The sequence below is a fragment of the Procambarus clarkii genome, chromosome 61 (assembly GCF_040958095.1).
Source record: "Procambarus clarkii isolate CNS0578487 chromosome 61, FALCON_Pclarkii_2.0, whole genome shotgun sequence".
Lineage (NCBI taxonomy): Eukaryota > Metazoa > Arthropoda > Malacostraca > Decapoda > Cambaridae > Procambarus > Procambarus clarkii.
The window spans coordinates 8,841,666-8,864,165 of record NC_091210.1 but is presented as its reverse complement, the minus strand read 5'-3'; the positions used below and the strand labels follow the sequence as shown (position 1 = coordinate 8,864,165).

The 22,500-nt window shown below is 39.2% G+C and overlaps 1 protein-coding gene across 1 annotated transcript in view; it reads left to right on the top strand.

The window, feature by feature from the left end:
- Positions 1 to 11,668: 11,668 nt before the first annotated feature.
- Positions 11,669 to 22,500, top strand: part of LOC138354012 (uncharacterized) — a 10,840-nt gene continuing 8 nt past the window's right edge. The window contains exons 1-6 of the mRNA XM_069307718.1: positions 11,669 to 11,794; positions 16,205 to 16,311; positions 18,727 to 18,833; positions 20,912 to 21,068; positions 21,927 to 22,034; positions 22,486 to 22,500. The exon at positions 22,486 to 22,500 is cut by the window's right edge and continues 8 nt beyond it. Coding sequence (XP_069163819.1) covers positions 18,789 to 18,833; positions 20,912 to 21,068; positions 21,927 to 22,034; positions 22,486 to 22,493 — 318 coding nt within the window. The 5' untranslated portion in view covers positions 11,669 to 11,794; positions 16,205 to 16,311; positions 18,727 to 18,788 and the 3' untranslated portion in view covers positions 22,494 to 22,500. The remainder of the gene's footprint in view (positions 11,795 to 16,204; positions 16,312 to 18,726; positions 18,834 to 20,911; positions 21,069 to 21,926; positions 22,035 to 22,485) is intronic.

Sequence of the window (22,500 nt, the reverse complement as noted above, 5' to 3'; positions counted from 1 at the left end):
TTCTACTTTCTTCTCACTTCAGTGGAAGGGTCGGATCCCCCCACCCACCCATTTATCTCTCCCTTTATCACTCCCTTCTCTCTCTATCTCTTTCTCTCTCTCTTTCTCTCTCTCTTCCTCTCTCTCTCTCCCTCCCCCATCCCGCTCTGCCCTCCTGACAAATCCTTTCACGGCACAAGTATAGGAACAGGGTCAAGCATGGCAGCCAGAGGTACCAGGGGAACAGGGAAGAGCCAATGTGATGAAATGAAGGGAATGTTCACCCAGTTTCTGGAGGACATCAAGAGTGAGATGCAAGAAATGATGCAGGAAATTAAGAACGAAATAAGCAACCTGAAAAGAGAGCTGACAGAAGCAAAGGAGGAGATTAGAGCCCTCAAAGAGAATGGTATGGAGGCTGAGAATCAGAAAACCATCCAGGGAGAAGGTGGTAATAGTTTTTTGAATGAGAATGCCACAATAAAAGCAACATTTGCGGAAATACTAAAAAAAATAACTCTGAAGTAATGACTGCAGTGATGGAAGTGGCCATGAAAGCAGCCACCTCACAGGAGGCGGCACGCTCCACTAGCCAACTGCTGGAAAGGAACAGATCAGTGGTTGCGGTGGGTATTAAAGAGCAGGAAGGCTCTAATAGGACAGAGTGGAATGACAAGGACAAAGCAGCAGTGAATGAAGTACTAAAGGCACTAGATATGGAAGAGGCTGAGCATAGCATTGAGAAGGTTTTCAGGCTAGGTTGGTACAACAAAGACCGAGACCGAATGATAAAGATAGTGTTTGCAAACGAGAGCACAAAGGAGAAGATCCTATCAAGGAAGAGCTCCCTGAAAAACGTGGGAAAATTAAAAAATGTATTCCTCCAGAGAGACATGACAAGGGAGGAGAGAGCCGTGGCAGCAGAAGCAAGGAAGAGGCGCAGGGCGAGAGGGGAAAACCAGGAAGTCACAGCTCCCAGCACAACACCCCCAGAAGCGAGGGGGGAACCCACAACCAGCTACCCAGTAACACCAGAAGGGAGGACAACCCCGCCTCCCTCCTCTGCATAGAAAACCCCCCTACCCCAAACCCTCCCTGCCCCCACTCAAATGTTCAGCCAAATCTCCCTCCCCCCACACCCAATCCCCACCCTTCTACCCCTCCCCTCCTCCCGAGTCCTCCCTCCCCCCCTTTCCTTCCCGTCCTCCCTCCCCTTTCACCCCATACCCTCCCTGTCCCTCCCCCTTCAGTGGATCCCCCGCCCCTCATCCCAGTATCCTCCAAGACCCTGTTATCCACCTCACAGGTCCTCACACCCATGGAACAGCCTCCCCCACCAGCAGAACACTCACCAAGGAGGCGATTTGAGAAGGGACAGAACAAAGTGAGCCTCAAAGCGATGTACACTAATATAGATGGAATTACAAATAAGCAAATGAGCTTGGAGAACGGGTACTAGAGGAAAACCCAGACATAATAGCCCTCACAGAAACAAAGATCACGAAAACGGGTAACAAATGCAATGTTCCCACAAGACTATTATGTTATGAGGAAAGAGAGGGAAGGAAGAGGTGGGGGTGGTGTAGCTCTGCTGGTAAGAAAAGGCTGGAATTTTGAGGAGATGGATATTCATGGCTGTGAAGGTTTCAATGACTACATAGCAGGTACCATAACAAATGGAGGGAAAAAAATTATAGTCATAGTCATATATAATCCACCACTAAATGACAGAAGACCTAGACAGGAATATGATAGAAACAACATGGCCACCATTAACATAATAGAAAGAGCAGCTTCTGTTGCTAGCAGGAATGGATCTGGACTACTAATTATGGGAGACTTCAACCATGGGAAGATAGATTGGAAGAACAGAGACCCGCATGGAGGACCAGAAACATGGAGGGCTAAGCCTCTGGACGTGGCAACAAGAAACTTTCTAAGCCAGCACATCAAAGAACCAACAAGAATGAGAGGAGATGAACCAGCAATGCTTAATTTGATATTTACCCTAAATGAGTGGGATATAAGAGAAGTTAAGATGGAAGTGCCCTTGGGAATGAGTGACCACAGTGTATTGAACTTTGAGTACCTGGTAGAGCTAGGACTTATCTCCCCCCAAAAAGAACTAGGAATCAAAAGGCTGGCATACCGAAAGGGAAATTATGAACAGATGAGAAGTTTCCTAAGTGAAATACCTTGGGACACAGACCTCAGAGATAAGTCTGTACAGGGTATGATGGACTATGTTACCCAAAAGTGTCAGGAGGCAGTAAACAGGTTCATCCCGGCCCAAAGGGAAAAATCCGAGAAGCAACAAAAGAATCCATGGTATAATAGGGCATGGATGAAAGCGAAGATACTGAACAAAAGGGCGTGGAGGAACTTCCGGAATAACAGAACACCAGAAAGCAGAGAGAGATACCAGAGAACCAGGAATGAGTACGTCAGGGTGAGAAGAGAAGCAGAGAAAAGTTTTGAAAATGATATAGCAAACAAAGCCAAGACCAAACCAAAGCTAGTCCACAGTCACATCAGAAGGAAAACAACAGTGAAAGAACAGGTATTGAAACTTCGAACAGGCGAGGACAGGTATACAGAGAATGACAGAGAGGTGTGTGAAGAACTCAACAAGAGGTTCCAGGAGGTCTTCACAATAGAACAAGGTGAGGTCACTGTGCTAGGAGAAAGGGAGGTAAACCAGGCGGGCCTTGGAAGAGTTCGAAATTATGAGAGAGGAGGTCAAGAGACACCTGCTGGATCTGGATGTTAGAAAGGCTGTTGGTCCAGATGGGATCTCACCATGGATACTGAAAGAGTGTGCAGAGGAACTTTGCTTGCCACTCTCCATAGTGTATAGTAAGTCACTGGAGACGGGAGACCTACCAGAAATATGGAAGACGGCAAATGTGGTCCCAATATACAAAAAGGGCGACAGGCAAGAGGCACTGAACTACAGGCCAGTGTCCTTGACTTGTATACCATGCAAGGTGATGGAGAAGATCGTGAGAAAAAACCTGGTAACACATCTGGAGAGAAGGGACTTCGTGACAAATCGCCAACATGGGTTCAGGGAGGGTAAATCTTGCCTTACAGGCTTGATAGAATTCTACGATCAGCTGACAAAGATTAAGCAAGAAAGAGAGGGCTGGGCGGACTGCATTTTCTTGGATTGTCGGAAAGCCTTTGACACAGTACCGCATAAGAGGCTGGTACATAAGCTGGAGAGACAGGCAGGTGTAGCTGGTAAGGTGCTCCAGTGGATAAGGGAGTATCTAAGCAATAGGAAGCAGAGAGTTACGGTGAGGGGTGAGACCTCCGATTGGCGTGAAGTCACCAATGGAGTCCCACAGGGCTCTGTACTCGGTCCTATCTTGTTTCTGATATATGTAAATGATCTCCCAGAGGGTATCGATTCATTTCTCTCAATGTTTGCAGACGATGCAAAAATTATGAGAAGGATTAAAATAGAAGAGGACTGTTTGAGGCTTCAAGAAGACCTAGACAAGCTGAAGGAATGGTCGAACAAATGGTTGTTAGAGTTTAACCCAACCAAATGTAATGTAATGAAGATAGGTGTAGGGAGCAGGAGGCCAGATACAAGGTATCATCTGGGAGAGGAAATTCTTCAGGAGTCAGAGAAGGAAAAAGACTTGGGGGTTGATATCACGCCAGACCTGTCTCCTGCAGCACATATCAAGCGGATAACATCAGCGGCATATGCCAGGCTGGCCAACATACGAACGTCATTCAGAAACTTGTGTAAAGAATCATTCAGAACTTTGTATACCACATATGTCAGGCCAATCCTGGAGTATGCAGCCCAGCATGGAGTCCATATCTAGTCAAGGATTAAGACTAAACTGGAAAAGGTTCAAAGGTTTGCCACCAGACTAGTACCCGAGCTGAGATGTATGAGCTACGAGGAGAGACTACGGGAATTAAACCTCACTTCGCTGGAAGACAGAAGAGTTAGGGGGGACATGATCACCACATTCAAGATTCTGAAGGGAATTGATAGGGTAGATAAAGGCAGTCTATTTAACACAAGGGGAACACGTACAAGGGGACACAGGTGGAAACTGAGTGCGCAAATGAGCCACAGAGATATTAGAATGAACTTTTTTTAGTGTCAGAGTGGTGGACAAATGGAATGCATTAGGAAGAGATGTGGTGGAGGGCTGACTCCATACACAGTTTCAAGTGTAGATATGATAGAGGCCCAATAGGCTCAGGAATCTGTACACCTGTTGATTGACGGTTGAGAGGCGGGACCAAAGAGCCAGAGCTCAACCCCCGCAAACACAACTAGGTGAGTACCACACACACACACACACACACCGAGGCGGGACCAAAGAGCCAAGCTCAACCCCCGCAAGCACAAATAGGTGAGTACACACACACACACACATTGGATTGGAGAACTGAAATTGTAAACAAACATGGCACAGAGCAGACGTAACACAGAGGAAGGAGGAGGACAAGATGTCTCGCTTGAGGAGGCACTCGTTCAAATGTGGAGTGAAATCAGGATGGAACTACAGGTAATGAAGGAAAAGGTAGCTAACCTGCAGGATGACTGATTGTGGCAAGGGAGGAGATTAAAAGCCTGAAAGAGAATCCCCAATATCCGCCATGAACCAGCCCTCAGGAAGATGGTAATGTATCTATAGAAGGGACTTCTGGTCAACAAGGGAATTCTACATTACTACCCTCATTTGCATATATACTTAGTAGGACCCCGGAAGTGGTCTCTGCAGTACAGTTTAATTGCCATGAAAGTTGCTACTTCTCAGGAAGCAGCAAGATGCACTAGGTGACTGATAGAGAGGAAAAGAGCACTAGTCGTAGTAGGTATTAAGGAGCAAATAGAGGCCACTCCAAGGGTGAGGAGAGATATGGACAAAGCCACACTCAAAGAGATCCTTGAAGGAGTACAGATGGAGGGGGAAGAATTGAATATAGAAAAGGTTTTTCAGGCTTGGCCAGTACAACACGGACAAAGATCAATTGATAAAAGTGCTTTTCAAAAGCGAGAACACAAAAGAGAAAATTTTAGCAAAGAAGAGCAGCCTACTCAATGTGCAGAAGTTTTAAAAAGGTATTCCTGCAGAAGGATATGATCAGGGAGGAGAGACAGAGGGCAGCAGCAGCAAGGAAGGAGCGCAAGGAGAGGGAAAGGAATCAGGGAACCACATCCCAGAACCCAACGATCCCAGTAGGGAGTGGGGGAACCCTCCACAGGAAATTCAACAGCCCCAGTGGGATGAAGATCACACCCTTCTCCCAACTAATAGAAGCCCTACCTGCCCCAGTCCCTATACTTATCCCCCACCCCTAAGCCCTCCCTTCTGCCCAACCCCCATATCCCCTCCCTCCTCTCCCACCTCCTAATCTCTCCCATCTCCCCTCCAAGCCCTCTTTCCTCCCTCTCTCCCCACCCTTCTCCCCCACCCCCAAGCCCTCCTTTCTCCCCCCACCCCCCAAGTCCTCCCTCCCCCCTTCCCCCGACAACCCCCTCCCCTTTCTCTCTATCCCCCCCAAACCCTCCCTTCTCCTCCACCCCTCCAAGCCCTCACTTCGCCCCTACCCTATCCAAACCAGATCCTCCCAGCCCCCCCACAATCCAGGTCCCCCTCACTCTCAGCCCCCCTCACAACCTAAGGCGCCCCCCCTTTCCCCCACTCCCAATCCCCCTCCATGTTTACCTTCTCCAGTGGAAGCAACAGGAACTGGGGATGGACAAAAAAGAGTCAGCTTCAAGGTGATGTACACAAACATAGATGGGATTACAAGCAAGGTGAGCGAATTTAGGGAAAGAGCACAAGACTAAACCCAGATGTAACTGGAATCATGGAAATAAACTCTCAGGAATCATAACAAATGTGTTGTTCCCCCCAGGATTACACTGAAATAAGGAAAGAGAGGGAGGGAAGGGGAGGAGGCAGAGTGGGCCTTACTCATGAGAAAGGAATGGAGTTTCAAGGAGATGGTTATCCCCGGCTGTGAAGGGTTTAGAGACTACATAGCAGGCAGCATGACGATGGGGGACCCAGAGTAGTAGTAGCGGTGATATATAACTGACCACCAAATGACAGAAGACCCAGGCAAGAGTATGACAGAGACAACATGGCAGTTAATAATATAATTGAGAGGGCAGCCTCTGCTGCCTAAAGAAATCGATCCCATCTGCTCATCATGGATGACTTCAATCATGCAAGGATAGACTGGGAGAACAAGGAACCACACGGCGGAGAGGATACATGGAGAGCCAAACTAGTGGAAGTGGCGACAAGAAACTTTCTAAGCCAACATGTCAGTGAACCAAATAGGATGAGGGGAAACGATGAAAAAGCGACACTCTACTTAGTCTTCACTCTGAATGACTCCGACATAAGGGAAATTGACTTCGAGACCCCAGTAGGAATGAGCGATCACAGTGTACTGACGTTTGAGTATCTGGTCGAAGAAGGGCTAAAGTACTCGAGAAAGGGAACTGAAAGCAAAAGGCTGGCATTCCGTAAGGAAAATTACGAGGATATAAGAAAATTCCTAACGGATGTAACATGGGAAGCAGAGCTAAGGGAAAAGACGGCCCAAGACATGATGGAATACATCACACAGAAGTGCAAGGAGGCAGCAGAAAAGTTTATCCCGGCCCAAAAGGTAAAAACTGAAATGCAGATTAGAAACCCATGGTTTAATCAGATATGTAAGCTAGCTAAGCAACAAAGTAAAAGAGCATGGAGTAGCTAAAAATAACAGAACACTTGAGAGCAGAAAAGGTTACCAGAGAGCAAGGAATGAATACATCAGACACTTTCTAAGCCAGCACAGCAAGGAACCAACGGTTGAGAGGCGGGCCCAAAGAGCCAGAGCTCAACCCCCGCAAGCACAACTAGGTGAGTACAAGAATAAGAGAAGACGAACCAGGAATGCTCGATCTGATATTTACCCTAAATGAGTGGGATATAAGGAAAGTCAAGATGGAAGCACCCTTGGAATGAGTGACCAGAGTGTATTAAACTTTGAGTACCTGGTAGAGCTGGAATTATCTCCCCCCCAAAAAAAAGAACTAGGAAACAAAAAGGCTGGCATGCCGAAAGGGGACTATGAGGAGATGAGACGTTTCCTGAGGGATATACCTTGGGACATAGACCTCAGAGATAACCCAGCAAACACAAAATCATCTACACAAAACGTTCGCCTATCTCTTGCCATAGGTGTGGGAATGATTTGCATTGAGAATGGTGCAGGAGAGCCTTGAGAAACTTTACTCAAAAAAAATCCAAACACGAAGGTTTAAATTATAAATTGTTTTTCTACAATTATTTTCTTCCAAATGTAAAACAAATAGGTTTTTACATGTTTAAATATAAAATTTATGGTGTTTTTTTTGTAAAATTCATTAATAAATTGTGAATGATATATATTGGCTGAGTGAAACCTTTATAATCCATTTAGTTATAATTTGAACAGAAAAAAGTATTTTTCCAAATTTTCTAAAAATTGCTCTTTTTAACACAATTTGACTCCTTATACTTCCACTAAACACTATATCATGTTAAATATATAATTTATGTATTATTCCTAAAATAATTTATATAAATTATATAAGTTGCTGGAAAGTGGTGTTAAGGATTTTGAAAACATTTTGTTGTGTTAATATGTTCTTATTAACTATGTCTCAAGTTCACAGTTTATCAAACAAGAATATTAACATTCGTCAACTCTTAAAATCTTATATGTTATCTTGCTGGTGCAAAAAAGGGTGAATCTTAGGAACAGCTTATAGTATCTATATATCACAAATGGTGTTTTCCCTAACTCAAACAATGTAGGGTTTATTATTCTACACATATTTCTAATGACTCTTAGATGTTTACATTCTCTGAAGTATAATTGTGAAGGCTGTGTCCATCACTCTCAACACAGATTCTTAAACTCGTCTCTGCAGGGTTCAACTATATAATTAGTTTCCATTTTGAATTTCCATGGACATTTGTATCCAAAATGAAACCAATGTGGTTTCCTTCAGCGCCTTCAGCCAGCACATTTGCTCATTCATTTCCACAGATTCCAACAAGGTAGGGGATTTACAGAAATTTGTATATTCATATTGTTATATATTAAAAATATGAATGCAGTTCAATATGATAAGACAAATACATGAGTTTATGATAAATTCGTTTTCTGTGATATACCATTGATATGCTCTTTTTTCTTTAACGGCAGACTAAACTAAAGTGCTCACATCAACAGATTTGATGTATAAATTGTCAACCGCTCAACAGAGTTAGTATAAAATGTATTAGTATAAATCTTACTTGTCTCATTGTTAATTCACATTCAATGTCAAACTTGTGGTTTTGATGTGGCACGTTTGGCCAAGACACCCCACCCCATTATGCACCCCATACCCATCTTGTGGGCGGTTGTGGAAAGGGTTTACAGAGGCACATAATGGGCTCAGGGACTGAACCCCACAATTCATTTAGCTAAGGCAAGTTACAATCTTGATGAGCTAGTTACAAAATTCAATATAAGTCATCACATCAACAATGGGTTCGAGATCGACCTCAAGTACAGGTTCTAAATTAAGCAACTGACATATGTGGAGAGCTAGTATCAAAATTTATATGTTTGTCCTGCACACCGTTCCCCATCCAGTGGGCAGCGGTGGATAGGTTACAATCACTTAGTTGTTATCTACAGTTAGCAAACTGGGGATATTTGGCTAAAATTTCTGGTAGCAGATCATTTTGAATGAAATATTGACACATCGCTGGAACATTGGTTATAGAATTGTCTCTAAATTCATGTATCTTTTCGCACGTCCATCACATAGTGACGGAGGGTGTGCGAATAATTTTGTTGACACAGTTTACATTTGGTCAGGTCTACATCAGCAGATAATGAGAATTCCCAGAGATACTTGTAACCGAGTCTAAGCCGAGCAGTAGTAACATCTAGAAGTCTGCTGATTTTATTGGATGATCCATAGATGTGTGGCTCCTCTTGTATGATATGTATGATAGATGGAATTACTAGTTCCAGTTTCTAGGCAGGCGATGAGTACTCACAATAACCTTAATTAAGCGTCAAAACAAAAATGTGTATACTCTTTTTACTCTCCTGACCTTAGTTCTCGAGCTATGTATTTCATTTTGGTACCAACGTGTTCGCAATAACATTCTCTAGAAGAAAATCAGCAAAAACGGTCACCAAAAGTTATATGAATACCAGCACCCAATAAATACCTACGTAGATGACTCGCCGTGAGTGCCCAAGAGCAACAAAATGTTTTTACTCTTGGGATTGTTATCACTTCCACACTTGTCCTACAGCGTTAATTTTGGTATCAATGTACTCGCAATGAAATTCCCACACGGTGATATGAATATAAACGTAGAATAATGGTCGCTGCCCACCCGCAAGAGTGTGGGAAAGTGGCGGAACTGTTACCCAGTATTGGTGACAAGACGACACATGGGCGATACAGTGCTTTGGAAAGTTTTATAATTATATCACTGTCCTGACATTATTATTGTATGTACGTCATTCATTTTTGTGCCAATGTTTTCGCAATAGAATGTTCTATGAGCCCGTAGGTAAAAAAGAGCAACAAAGCGTAAGATAGAATAGCACCATAATATAAAACAACGCTGGTACATATCAGTGAGCGTCAAACACACACGAAATGTGTGATGTTTGATGGTGGTCAAACGATGTTTGATGTGTTGATCAGGTGATGTCCTGATCCGCATAATTAATAATAAGTATAATAATAATATAATATAAGTATAATAATAGTATAATAAGAGCAAAGCGTTCCTATTACGAGAATAGATTCAAAGAAGCAAAAGGCAACATAAAAAGCACATGGAGAGCCATCTCTACCATCCTAGGAGCTAAACAACATTCACATAATAAGATAAAAATCTCCAAGGATGGTTATACACCTGCAACAGATCTTGAAACCAGCAACTGAATTTAATAGCTTCTTTTCATCGTTTGGTGCTCACCTTGCCCGAAAAATCCCAGAGACTCAGACATATGTTACCACATATCTTTCACGCAGCTATCCAAACTCTCTTCTCCTCTCTCCGGTCAGCCCTACAGATGTTTGTGTCCATCATTCACTCGCTAAAAACCAAAGCTGGGAACATTAGTGAAATACCATCGATGGTACACAGGCGTGCCACCCATGCCCTTGCACCATCCATAGCACTGCTGTTCAACAAATCCCTAGAGTGTCATACCTTCCCCTGATATCCTTAAAAAAGCAAGAGTAACGCCAGTTCATAAAGGAGGTAACACGGCAGACATAAATAATTACAGACCCATATCGAAATCTACCTATATTATCAAAATTATTTTTTTTTTTTTTACAAACAGCTCTACTCCAATCTTGTAAAATTCAATATACTAAGTCCCTGTCAGTTTGGCTTCCGCTCCCAAAAGAGTACCAATTGATGCTATTGTTAGTCTGCTTGACTTAATCTTCTCAGCCCTTGACAAAAGTGAGTTTCCAATTGAACTCTTCATCGGCCTGAGAAAGGCCTTTGATACTGTTAACCATAACTACCTCTTACTTAAATTCCACCATTATGGAATCCGTGGCCTTGCCCTAAACTATATCCGATCCTATCTTAGTAACAGACACCAATATGAAGCCATCAATGATATAACCTCTCCCACTCTACCACTTAATTACCGTAAAGGTGCCACAGAGCAGCATCCTAGGACCCTCCTGTTTCTTATATACATCAATGAATCTCCCTAATGTCCTCTAACATACTTAAACCCTATATTGTTGGCTGATGATACTACTCATCTACTCTGACCCCAACCCACTCCTGTTAAATAATGTTGTAAACAATTAATTAAAAAAAGTCCTACTTGTGGATGTCAACCAACAAACCTCACACAAAACATAGAAAAGACCTACTATATCTTATTTGGAAACAAATCAACAAATGCAATTCAGCTTCAGATAGATAATGTAAACATTAGCAATAAAAAATGATGGAAAGTTTTCTTAGCCTATACTTAGACAAGAGACTCAACTTCCGCACCCATATACAACACATAAACTAAAAAGGTTTCTAAACAGTTGGTATACTGTTTAAGATCAGATATTATGTACCCTACTCTGCTCTCCTCTCACTCTATTATGCACTTATCTATCCCTATCATTCTTATGGCGTTTGTGCTTGGGGTTCAACCTCTGCAAACTACCTCAAGCCCATCATCATCCAGTAAAAATCTGCTATCAGGACAATAAATAACTCTACCTTCAGACAACACACAGCTCCCTTGTTCAAATCCTTAAACATGCTTAAACAAGATTCACTCCATACATTCTCCTGTGTAAATTACGTTTATAAAGCCCTTTTTCTAACTGCAAACCCTGTTCTGAAACTCTTCCTGGACAGATGTAATAGAACACATGGCCACGTCCCCACCAGACATAAATATCTCTTTGATATCCCCAGAGTCAAACTTAATCTATGTAAACACTCTATGTAAATAAAGGGACCTAGTCTATGGAACTCACTCCCTTATAATGATTTGAAAAGCTGTCCAACTTCTGCCATATTCAAAAATAAAACCAAAAGTACCTGTAGTACTTTTTAAGTACGAGGGAGTAATGCGCAAAGCGTCCCTCACCTGTGACGTCACAGCGTCACCTGACGCCATATCAACACATCGGCCATTTTGTCGTCAGTTCAGTCATGGCGAGGACTAACCCTTCATGCAAACTGCACCTACTATCAAGAAGAAGAAGATTTTGTGTTCCACCGATAGTATTATCGTAAGTAAGCACTTATATTTTATATTTTATTAAATTAATTGATTCTATTTTTCTGTAATAAGGTCCAAAGGGTTGTTAAGGAACAAGGGTGTAGCGATAACCGACGCTCAGTGCTCTCAACTCACACCAAAGTATCACCTGTGTAGCTTCTGTAATTAGTGTTAATTAGTTATGCTATAAGATAATGAAGCGAGTATAAGATTAACTCCCTACAAGGGTACTGTGTTGGGAGGTGAGGGCTGTTACTGGTGTCTGTGGGGATGTGAGGACTTGTACCAACCACTATCACCACCAGTACCTTGTCTTGCATCCTGCTTAGTATTCCTATTGAGATATGAAGTATTATTGCATTCATATAATTATTCATTCATTGTCATTACTATTTTTATGGGCTATGTTCTGTTACCCTAATGCTTTTTACCCCTGGGCATGTCCATTTACTCTCCAGCCCTTCACAAGCCACTGCTGCACCCCCTCCATGCCCATACTTACTGTGCTTATTCTTACAGGACTTGCACTGCATTATGTGGTGCTCACTGCCTGGACACCTTGATACATGCATTATAGGGTTCTGGTAGTTGTTCTACTCACCAAGCCCTTCCAAGGCCAGGCTTGACATGTGAGAGCTTGGTCCAACAGGCTGTTGCTTGGACAGGCCCCTCAGGCCCACATATCCACCACAGCCTTGTTTGTCCGGCAACTTCAAAATCAAATGTTTATTTACGTAAGGTACATACATATTTTTAGGTAAGGTACTCTTTATTTGGGTAAATTTATCTTCGTAGTATTTAGCTTTGGCTCGTCTAATTATCTTGGATAGCAATAACGAGTAATTCTTTGAGAATTCTTTGGAGACAATTCCTAACCTATACTTCTCCAACCTATACTTCTTCTCAAGGTCATCTTCACTTCTTGAAGATGTTCAGGTTTTCTCTTGAAGATGTCGACGGTTGTTCCAGCAATACTGTATTTCTTTTATTGCTGAAAACCTGTTTCAGCCATAAAAAATAATCCTGAATCCAGAAAAAAAATCCCTTTGTATCGTCTGGAAATTTTCAAATATTGCTGATCAAACCTGAGTCTAAATTATTTGTATATATTATGAATTACAGAGGTCCCAGGACAGGGTTTTTAGGCACTCCACTTACATTTTCCCACTCTGACTTAACCCCCATTTATACAAACTCAGTCTTATCTTTTAGCTAATAATTTATTGTACACACCATACTCAGCCTGTGTAGGGTAGGTTTATTGTGCATGTGTAGTATATATATTTGTGTAGTATATTTGGTATATTTAATGCCTCTAACCTCTCCTCATAGTTCTTGTCCTTCAGTTCTGGGAGCCACTTAGTAGCATGTCTTTTGCACCTTTTCCAGTTTGTTTATGTGCTTCTTAAGATATGGGCACCATACAACCGCTGCATATTCCAACTTTGGTCTAACAAAAGTCGTGAACAATTTCTTGAGTATTTCGCCATCCATGCATTTAAAAGCTCTGAATATTATCCTTTACCTGCAATTGGTTGTTGCTGTATTTATAGAATATGATTTGTTCTACTTTTCATTTGTTTGTTCCTTTTTTCAAATTTCTTTCTGCCTCTCTCCTCACTGCCGTGTAGTTGTTTCTCTTTGTATTACTGGTATGTTTGGGGGTTTGGCCTCTTCGTATATTGATTCCATTTTTGTGTCTTTTGGTCTCTGTCCGTCTTGAAATTTCAGTTGAACAAATCCTGTTTCCTAGTTCTGCATCTTTGTTTTGGTATAAATGTTTTTGTTCCTTTATCATATATTTCACAAAATTGACATACTGTGCATTAATTCATCTCAATTACTTTCCTTTCCTAACAGCAAGCCTTTCCAGTAAAATTCTTTGAATTCTTTTCTGACTTCTGGCCTAATGTTGGTTTTATCCTAGTGTGTATGATGCCTAGCGTGTGTCTGGTGCCTGTTGTGTTAAACCGAAGATAAATGCATAAGTATAGGTCAGTAATTTCTCCAGCTTTGAAAGGGGCTTTCATTATGCAGCAGTATTCCACTCTAGAGAGCACTAGCGTCTTGAAAACTATCATCATCGGTATAGCATCTCTAGTGTGAAAAGTTCTTGTTATCTATCCTGTCATTTTTCTTGCAGTTGTGACGGCTACTTTATTGTGTTCTTTAAATGTAAGGCCTTCTGACATCAGTACACCCAAATCCTTTACGTTGCTTTTCCGTTCAATGTTATGATTTGACTGAGTTTTGTAAGTGGTTTCCGTTTTTATATTTTTTATTTTTTCCGTAGCGCATGAGCTGAAACTTATGTTCGTTAATCACCATGTTATTTTCTGTAGCCCATAGAAAGACCTGATTTACATCTGATTGGAGGTTTGCCGTGTCCTCTATGTTGCCTACTCTCGTGAAGATTCTAGTGTCATCTGCAAAGGATGATCAAGTACTATAGGTTGTGTCCTTGTCTATGTCCGATATGAGGATGAGAAAAAAGTATTGGAGCAAGCACAGTACGCTTGGGGACTGAGCTCTTTACGGTTGATGGTCCAGATTTTATTTTGTTGACTACTACACATTGGGTTCTATTAGTCAGGAAGTTGTATATCCATCTGCCTATTTTTCCGGTAATTCCTTTTGAACGCATTTTATGTGCAATAACACAATGGTCACATTTGTCAAAGGCTTTTTTTTGTCAAAGCGTTTTGTTTGTCTTCCATGGCATCTAGTGCCATGTCAGAGTGGTCCAGCAACTGTGATAGGCAAGAGCGCCCTGTTCTGAAACCATGTTGTCTGGGGGTTATGGAGATGCTGTGATTCCATGTATTTTGTGATCTTACTTCTTAGCATTCTCTCAAAGATTTTTATGATGTGCGATGTTAGTGCTATCGGTCTGTAGTTTTTTGCCTCTGCCTTATTTCCTCCTTTATGGGGCGGTGCTATCTCTGCGGTTTTTAGTATGTCAGGGACAATGCCAGTATCTTGGCTTTGTCTCCAAAGAATGTGAAGGGCCTGCGATAACGTTTTTTACAGTTCTTGATGAATATAGAGTTCCAAGAGTCAGGGCCTGGTGCAGAGTGCATAGGCATACTGTCTATGGCTTCTTCAAAATCCAGTGGGGATAGGATCACATCTGATTTATGATTTGATGTTGGTATCATATCCATGAAAAATTCATTTGGGTTATCAATCAGATGGATGGAGAGCTACACTCGTGGTGTCCCATTTTCCCAGCACTCTGTCATATAATGCTTTGAAACTTTTGACGGATTTGGCCTCCACCACCTTCTCACCTAACATGTTCCAACCGTTTACCATTCTGTTTGCAAAAGTGAATTGTCTTACATTTCTTCGGCATCTTTGTTTAGTTCGTTTAAATCTATAACCTCTTGTTCTTGAAATTCCAGGTCTCGGGAAATCTTCCCTATCAAGTTTATCAATTCCTGTTACTGTTTTGTACGTAGTGATCATATCTCCTCTTTTCCTTCTGTCTTCTAGTTTGGAATATTTAATGCCTCTAATGTCTCCTCATAAATCCTGCCCTTCAGTTTTGGCATGAATGTTTGTGTGCCTTCATCGTATATTTTGCAAAATATGGAATACATCTCATTTACTTTACTTTAAGAATATGGTTCGATCAATTAAAAACCCTCTTGTTCAAATTGCAAAGAGACTGAAAGAGATGCAGCATGCTCAATGGATTATATATTAGTGATTATTATTAGGATTATATATTAGTGAATCATATTAGTGGATTCAATTATTATGGTCATAAATTCACTTAAAAATGTAAATTTTAAGTTAAAAAATTTTAACCAAAAAACTTGATATTTTTCATATTTGGAACCATTCCATAATCCCAAGCATAAATGATTATATTTCTATCACTTGCTCTTAAGATTGTTTCATTTAATAGAGGTTGGGCATAATTGTTCTCTGCTGCTAATAGAACTGACTGACTTAGCTATAGGAAAATGTAAAATTAATTGGTTTATCCATTACAGTATTTTGCAGTTTATTTCATGATCCTGTGCTTAATACTTGCATAAATAGTAGATTACAAAATGCATTTTTATATCATTAGTATTGAATAATAATAATGCAAATAATTGACTTATAAATGATGTACAATTAATTGGTAGGTGATATTATATTATTAATATTTTTTCATTCTAGCAAGCCTTAACAAAGTCATTAACATGTTAATATAAACTTGATCACCTTCCACTTATTTTCTCATGTGCTACCTACATGTACAAACCTTATTCCTAAATGCATATTTTGTTCTGAAACTTGTCCTTTATATGTTGTGTATCACCATCTCTGGAGAGTTTTATCTGATTGATGTATAAATTACTTTTAATTTTACAGAATATTATTGTTATACTGAATTTATTATTATATAAATAACTTAATTTTACAGAATCATCTATCAACGCACATCCACAAGTTGAGGAGGAGGATGTGACCTTCCAGATGTCTGAAGTACTGAAACAGGCACCAAACAGGCCTGGTGGATCTAGGTACAAGGTAAAATAATTTAATTTTTTTTTTTTTTTTTTTTTACTAATTGTCCGATATATATATATATATATATATATATATATATATATATATATATATATATATATATATATATATATATATATATATATATATATACATATATATATATATATATATATATATATATATATATATATATATATATAATGTGTCGTACCTAGTAGCCAGAACGCACATCTCAGCCTACTATGCAAGGCCCGATTTGCCTAATAAGCCAAGTTTTCTTGAATTAATGTTTTTTCGACTACCTAACCTAACATTTTCAGCTACCTAACCTATCCTATAAAGATAGGTTAGGTTCGGTCATATATCTCTATTAATTTTAACTCCAATAAAAAAAGAATTGACCTCATACATAATGAAATGGATAGCTTTATCATTTCATAAGAAAAAAAATAGAGAAAATATATTAATTCATGAAAAACTTGGCTTATTAGGCAAATCGGGCCTTGCATAGTAGGCTGAAAAGTGCGTTCTGGCGACTAGGTACGACATATATATATATATATATATATATATATATTATATATATATATATATAATATATATATATATATATATATATATATATATATATATATATATAATATCTCTATCACATCTATATCACTTTGTGCTTTAGCCCTGGTGGAGCTTGGTCCACCAGGCTGTTGTTTGGAGTGCCCGCAGATCCACATACAGTCTGCATATGATATACAGTCTGTTGATCAATTAAACTACAGTAGTTAGTTTTATATCATCCGAATGCACCAATATGTGTTCATTCTTCCCAGATGAAGGAACTAGGTAATATTCATCATCTGAATGCACCATCTGATGCTTTAACACACTCATGATACACGAGAGGTTTAAAAAACTTTTAAAACTTTTAAAACTTTTTGACCTATGTATTTAAAAGCAATTCTAAAGTTAAAAAGTGTAGCATAGGCCCCTCGCAGAATGTTCTTAATATGATCCTCAGGTTATAGTTTTCTATCTAAAACCACCCCTAGATCTCTTTCTTGATCAGAATTCTTTATAGATCTCAGTGGCTCGATCATAGAAACTGCTCTAAATCCTTGTTGGCCTGGATTGTGGAGGTCATTGGTCTCTATAAAACTAGTAATCTGACTCCTGATCACTCTCAAATAATTTTATTATGTGGGATGTTAGTGCAACTGGTCTATAATTCTTTGCCAATGCTTGTGTTGTGTTGTGTTGTTTTGGTAGTGATGTGCAATGTGTTGTTTTGGTAGTGATTCGTCCAGTTCTGGTAGTAGTGCGGTTGTTGTGTAGTGTAGTACTTGTGTGCTTGTTAATGACTGTGTATTCCAGTCTTGTGGGTATCTCCTTTCCCCTACGGGCCAACTGCTTTGTTCTTACCTAGCATTTTGCTTTGTTTGGGTATGAATGTTTGTGTGCCGTATATTTTGCAAAATTGCCATATATCTCATTATTTACTCCTCTGCCTAGCAACAAGTCTGTCTAATTATACTCATTAACTGTTTTTCAAAGTTCCCCATAGTGTCCTTTATTGAAATCGAGTTCATGAACCGTTCAATGTTCTTATTTTCTTCTAGATTATATCTTAAAGTATATTTAAATGTTATTGTTATTAAATGTTATTGTGACATTGCATTGCAATTGAGCTATGTTGTTTTACCATACCGTTCATTTCGTGAGTATAAGTATAGATGCCACACTTGTGACAGGTAAAACCATGCCTTTTTTGAAAAACAGCACCGTCTGTTGCACGTAAGAGCAACCCACACTATATTATGTTGCGATATTATTTCAATATTTCCGATTGTATTGATAATTTGAATTTTCATAGATTTCAATTATTTTTCATTTCGATTTAATAATTTTGTGTGACATTGCATTGAAATTGAGCTGTGTTGTTTACCATACTGTTCATTTCATGAGTATAGTTTATTTTTTTATTTTTTTCATTTCATTTTTTTAGCTGTTCTTATTTTTCAGTGATGGGAATATCAGATCATTTGATGTTCCCAATTTTCTGATGGAAGCATCAGACCATTATAGAATGCATCGGATGAGGTAGTTTGGAATGGTGGGGAGGACGAGAGGGGGGTATGGTGGGGAAGACGAGGGGACAGAGGAGAGGGTAATGGTGGGGAGGACGAGGGGACTGGGGAGTTGGGGATGGTGGGGACAGGGGAATGCTGGGGAGGACAAAGGGACAGGTGAATGGGAGATGGTGGGGGAGGAAGAAGGACAGGGGAGGGGAAAATGGTAAGGAGGACGATGGGACAGGGAAGTGGGAATAGTGGGGATGATGTGGGGACAGGGAAGTGGGAAGGACGAGAGGACTGTGGAATGGGGAATAGCAAAGTGAATTATAATTATATATATTAATTAATTCTTATAAATTTCCAGAAGCCTGTATCAACACCCACACTAATGCAACTGAAAGAGATGTTGAGACAAGTATTGCTGATATGTTGAAGAACGCCCCAAACAAACTCGGTGGAAACAGATACAAGGTAAAGTTTGCCAATTTGCTGTAGTCTAATTCAATTTCTTTTTAGTAATCTTCGAGAACATTTATGCTATGAATAAGATAAAATAATGTAACTGATTTTGATTTATTTACTATTTATTATTTATTTACCGTTATTAGTATAATAGATCTCGTAATAATTTTGCAAAAATAATGGCATTTACTATTTTAAAAAAGCTCGGGTGCAGGGGGGGGGGTTATGTAAAAGCCTGGTTTGTGCCTCGGAGAGGCTATGGGAATCCAGTAAGATCGTCCTTTCCTTTCCTCCCTAGAATCTGGATGTAGCAGGTGCTCAATTGTCAAAAGTGAAAAATTGGTTTTGTCTTCCGAATGCACCATTTGTGTAAATTTGCTAATAATCTTTTAAAAATAGTAAAATGCCATTATTTTTGCAAAATTATTACGAGATCTATTATACTAATAACGGTTTGATAAAATACAGTAGACTGCCTACTGGATAATAGTTCCAGTCCACCTGTAGACAGGATCTCACATCAGCTTGTATATTATACAAGGATAAGATTTGATTTACTTTTGTATTTATATGCATATATGCATTTATATGCATTATTCTCTAGAATAATAGATCTCGTAATAATTTTGCAAAAAATAGTGGCATTACTATTTTAAAAAGCTCGGGTGCAGGGGGGGGGGGGTTTGTGTAAAAGCCTGGTTTGTGCCTCGGAGAGGCTATGGGATCCAGTAAGATCGTCCTTCCTTTCCTCCCTAGAATCTGGATGTAGCAGGTGCTCAATTGTCAAAAGTGAAAAATTGGTTTGTCTTCCGAATGCACCATTTCTGTAAATTTGCTAATAATCTTTAAAAATAGTAAATGCCATTATTTTTGCAAATTATTACGAGATCTATTATACTAATAACGGTTTGATAAAATACAGTAGACTGCCTACTGGATAATAGTTCCAGTCCACCTGTAGACAGGGATCTCACATCAGCTTGTATATTATACAAGGATCAGATTTGATTTACTTTTGTATTTATATGCATATATGCATTTATATGCATTATTCTCTAGAATAATAGATCTCGTAATAATTTTGCAAAAATAGTGGCATTTACTATTTTAAAAAGCTCGGGTGCAGGGGGGGGGGGGTTTGTGTAAAAGCCTGGTTTGTGCCTCGGAGAGGCTATGGGATCCAGTAAGATCGTCCTTCCTTTCCTCCCTAGAATCTGGATGTAGCAGGTGCTCAATTGTCAAAAGTGAAAAATTGGTTTTGTCTTCCGAATGCACCATTTCTGTAAATTTGCTAATAATCTTTTAAAAATAGTAAATGCCATTATTTTTGCAAAATTATTACGAGATCTATTATACTAATAACGGTTTGATAAAATACAGTAGACTGCCTACTGGATAATAGTTCCAGTCCACCTGTAGACAGGGATCTCACATCAGCTTGTATATTATACAAGGATAAGATTTGATTTACTTTGTATTTATATGCATATATGCATTTATATGCATTATTCTCTAGAATAATAGATCTCGTAATAATTTTGCAAAAATAGTGGCAATTTACTATTTTAAAAAGCTCGGGTGCAGGGGGGGGGGGGGGGGTTGTGTAAAAGCCTGGTTTGTGCCTCGGAGAGGCTATGGGATCCAGTAAGATCGTCCTTCCTTTCCTCCCTAGAATCTGGATGTAGCAGGTGCTCAATTGTCAAAAGTGAAAAATTGGGTTTTGTCTTCCGAATGCACCATTTCTGTAAATTTGCTAATAATCTTTAAAATAGTAAATGCCATTATTTTAGCCTGAGTATGGTAAGTGTTGCTGAATTTTTTTTAGCCTTGTACATATGTCTTTTGATTAGTTTTTTTGCAGATGAAGGAAGGTGGGGTGGCACATAATTGATTGTTCAGTGTTATGTTTAAGGTACAATAAAACAAAAGCAAAAGTTACTCAAATTCGTTGATTTTTGTAATAGTTAAGAAGGAAAATATTTTAATGCTATTTATTTAATACAGTTGGAAATTAGAAAATCTAATGTTGAGATTGAAAGATATATATTATTCTCTATTACCTTACAGCTTATGCATTATTTTAACAGGTCCAGACGCTGTCTCAAATGGGCGGTGCAAGCTGTGGAGACACAGTGAGACGAATGATGAGGATAGGGACCTATGGGGTCTGGTCTCAGTATTCACTCGTTGGGCGCAAGAGGAAACGTGTCTTCAAAACCTTGGATATTTGTAATGTAATAATAAGTACGTAAATTTGACATTTTTTTGGATTATATATATGTCTGCATGTATTATGTATTATACTTGCATGCTTGTTAATGACTTGTATTCTAGTCTTGTGGGTATCTCCTTTCTCCTACGGGCCAAATGCTTTGTTCTTACCTAGCATTTTGCTTTGTTTGGGTATGAATGTTTGTGTACCTTCATTGTATATTTTGCAAAATTTGCCATATATCTCATTACTCCTCTGCCTAGCAACAAGTCTGTCTAATTATACTCAATAACTATTTTTCAAAGTTTCCCCATAGTGTCCTTTATTGAAATAGAGTTCATGAACCGTTTCAATATCCTTATTTTCTTCTAGATTATATCTTAAAGTATATTTAAATGTTATTGTGACATTGCATTGCAATTGAGCTGCGTTGTTAACCATTCTGTTCATTTCATGAGTATATTTTATTTTCTATTTTTTCATATCATTTTTTTTATCTGTTTTTATTTTTCAGTGATGGGAATATCAGATCATTTGATGTTCCCATCAGAAAATTGGGAAAGTCAGATCTTTTGATGTTCCCAATTTTCAGATGGAAGCATCAGACCATCATGGAATGCATGGGATGAGGTAGTTTAGAATGGTGGGGAGGACGACAGGGGGGATGGTGGGGAAGACGAGGGAACAGAGGAGAGGGTAATGGTGGGGAGGACGAGGGGACAGGGGAATGGAGAATGCTGGGGAGGACAAAGGGGACGAGGGACGGAGGAAGACTGGAGAACAGGGGAACACCTAAATAAAAGCCAACAATGTTATTACTCTGTGGCTTCTTGTCTCCTGACAAAAAGAATTATAATTATATATATTAATTAATTCTTATAACTTTCCAGAAGCCTGTATCAACACCCACACTAATGCAACTGAAAGAGATGTTGAGACAAGTATTGCTGATATGTTGAAGAACGCCCCCAAACAAACACGGTGGAAACAGATACAAGGTAAAGTTTGCCAATTTGCTGTAGTCTAATTCAATCTCTTTTTAGTAATCTTTGTGAACATTTATGCTATGAATAAGATAAAATAATGTAATTGATTTTGACTAAATATGTAGATATATTTAATTTTCTGAGCACTAATAAGAAAGAAAACCAAAATAAGAGGTGGCTACTATCTCTAATAATGGGCTGGAATAATACAGGATATAATAATATATATATATATATAATATATATACATATATTTATATATATATATTATTTATTTATATAAATATATATATGATATATATATTCTATTCTATTAGTCTATTCTATTCTATAGTTTTATATAGATTCTTGTTTTAGTTTTTTTTCTATAATATGGAAAGGGTTTTAATTAATAAATTAAATATTATATAATAAAATAATGTATTATTGAAAACAATTAGTAACAAACAATATTTCATTACAGGGTGGTGAAGCAAGA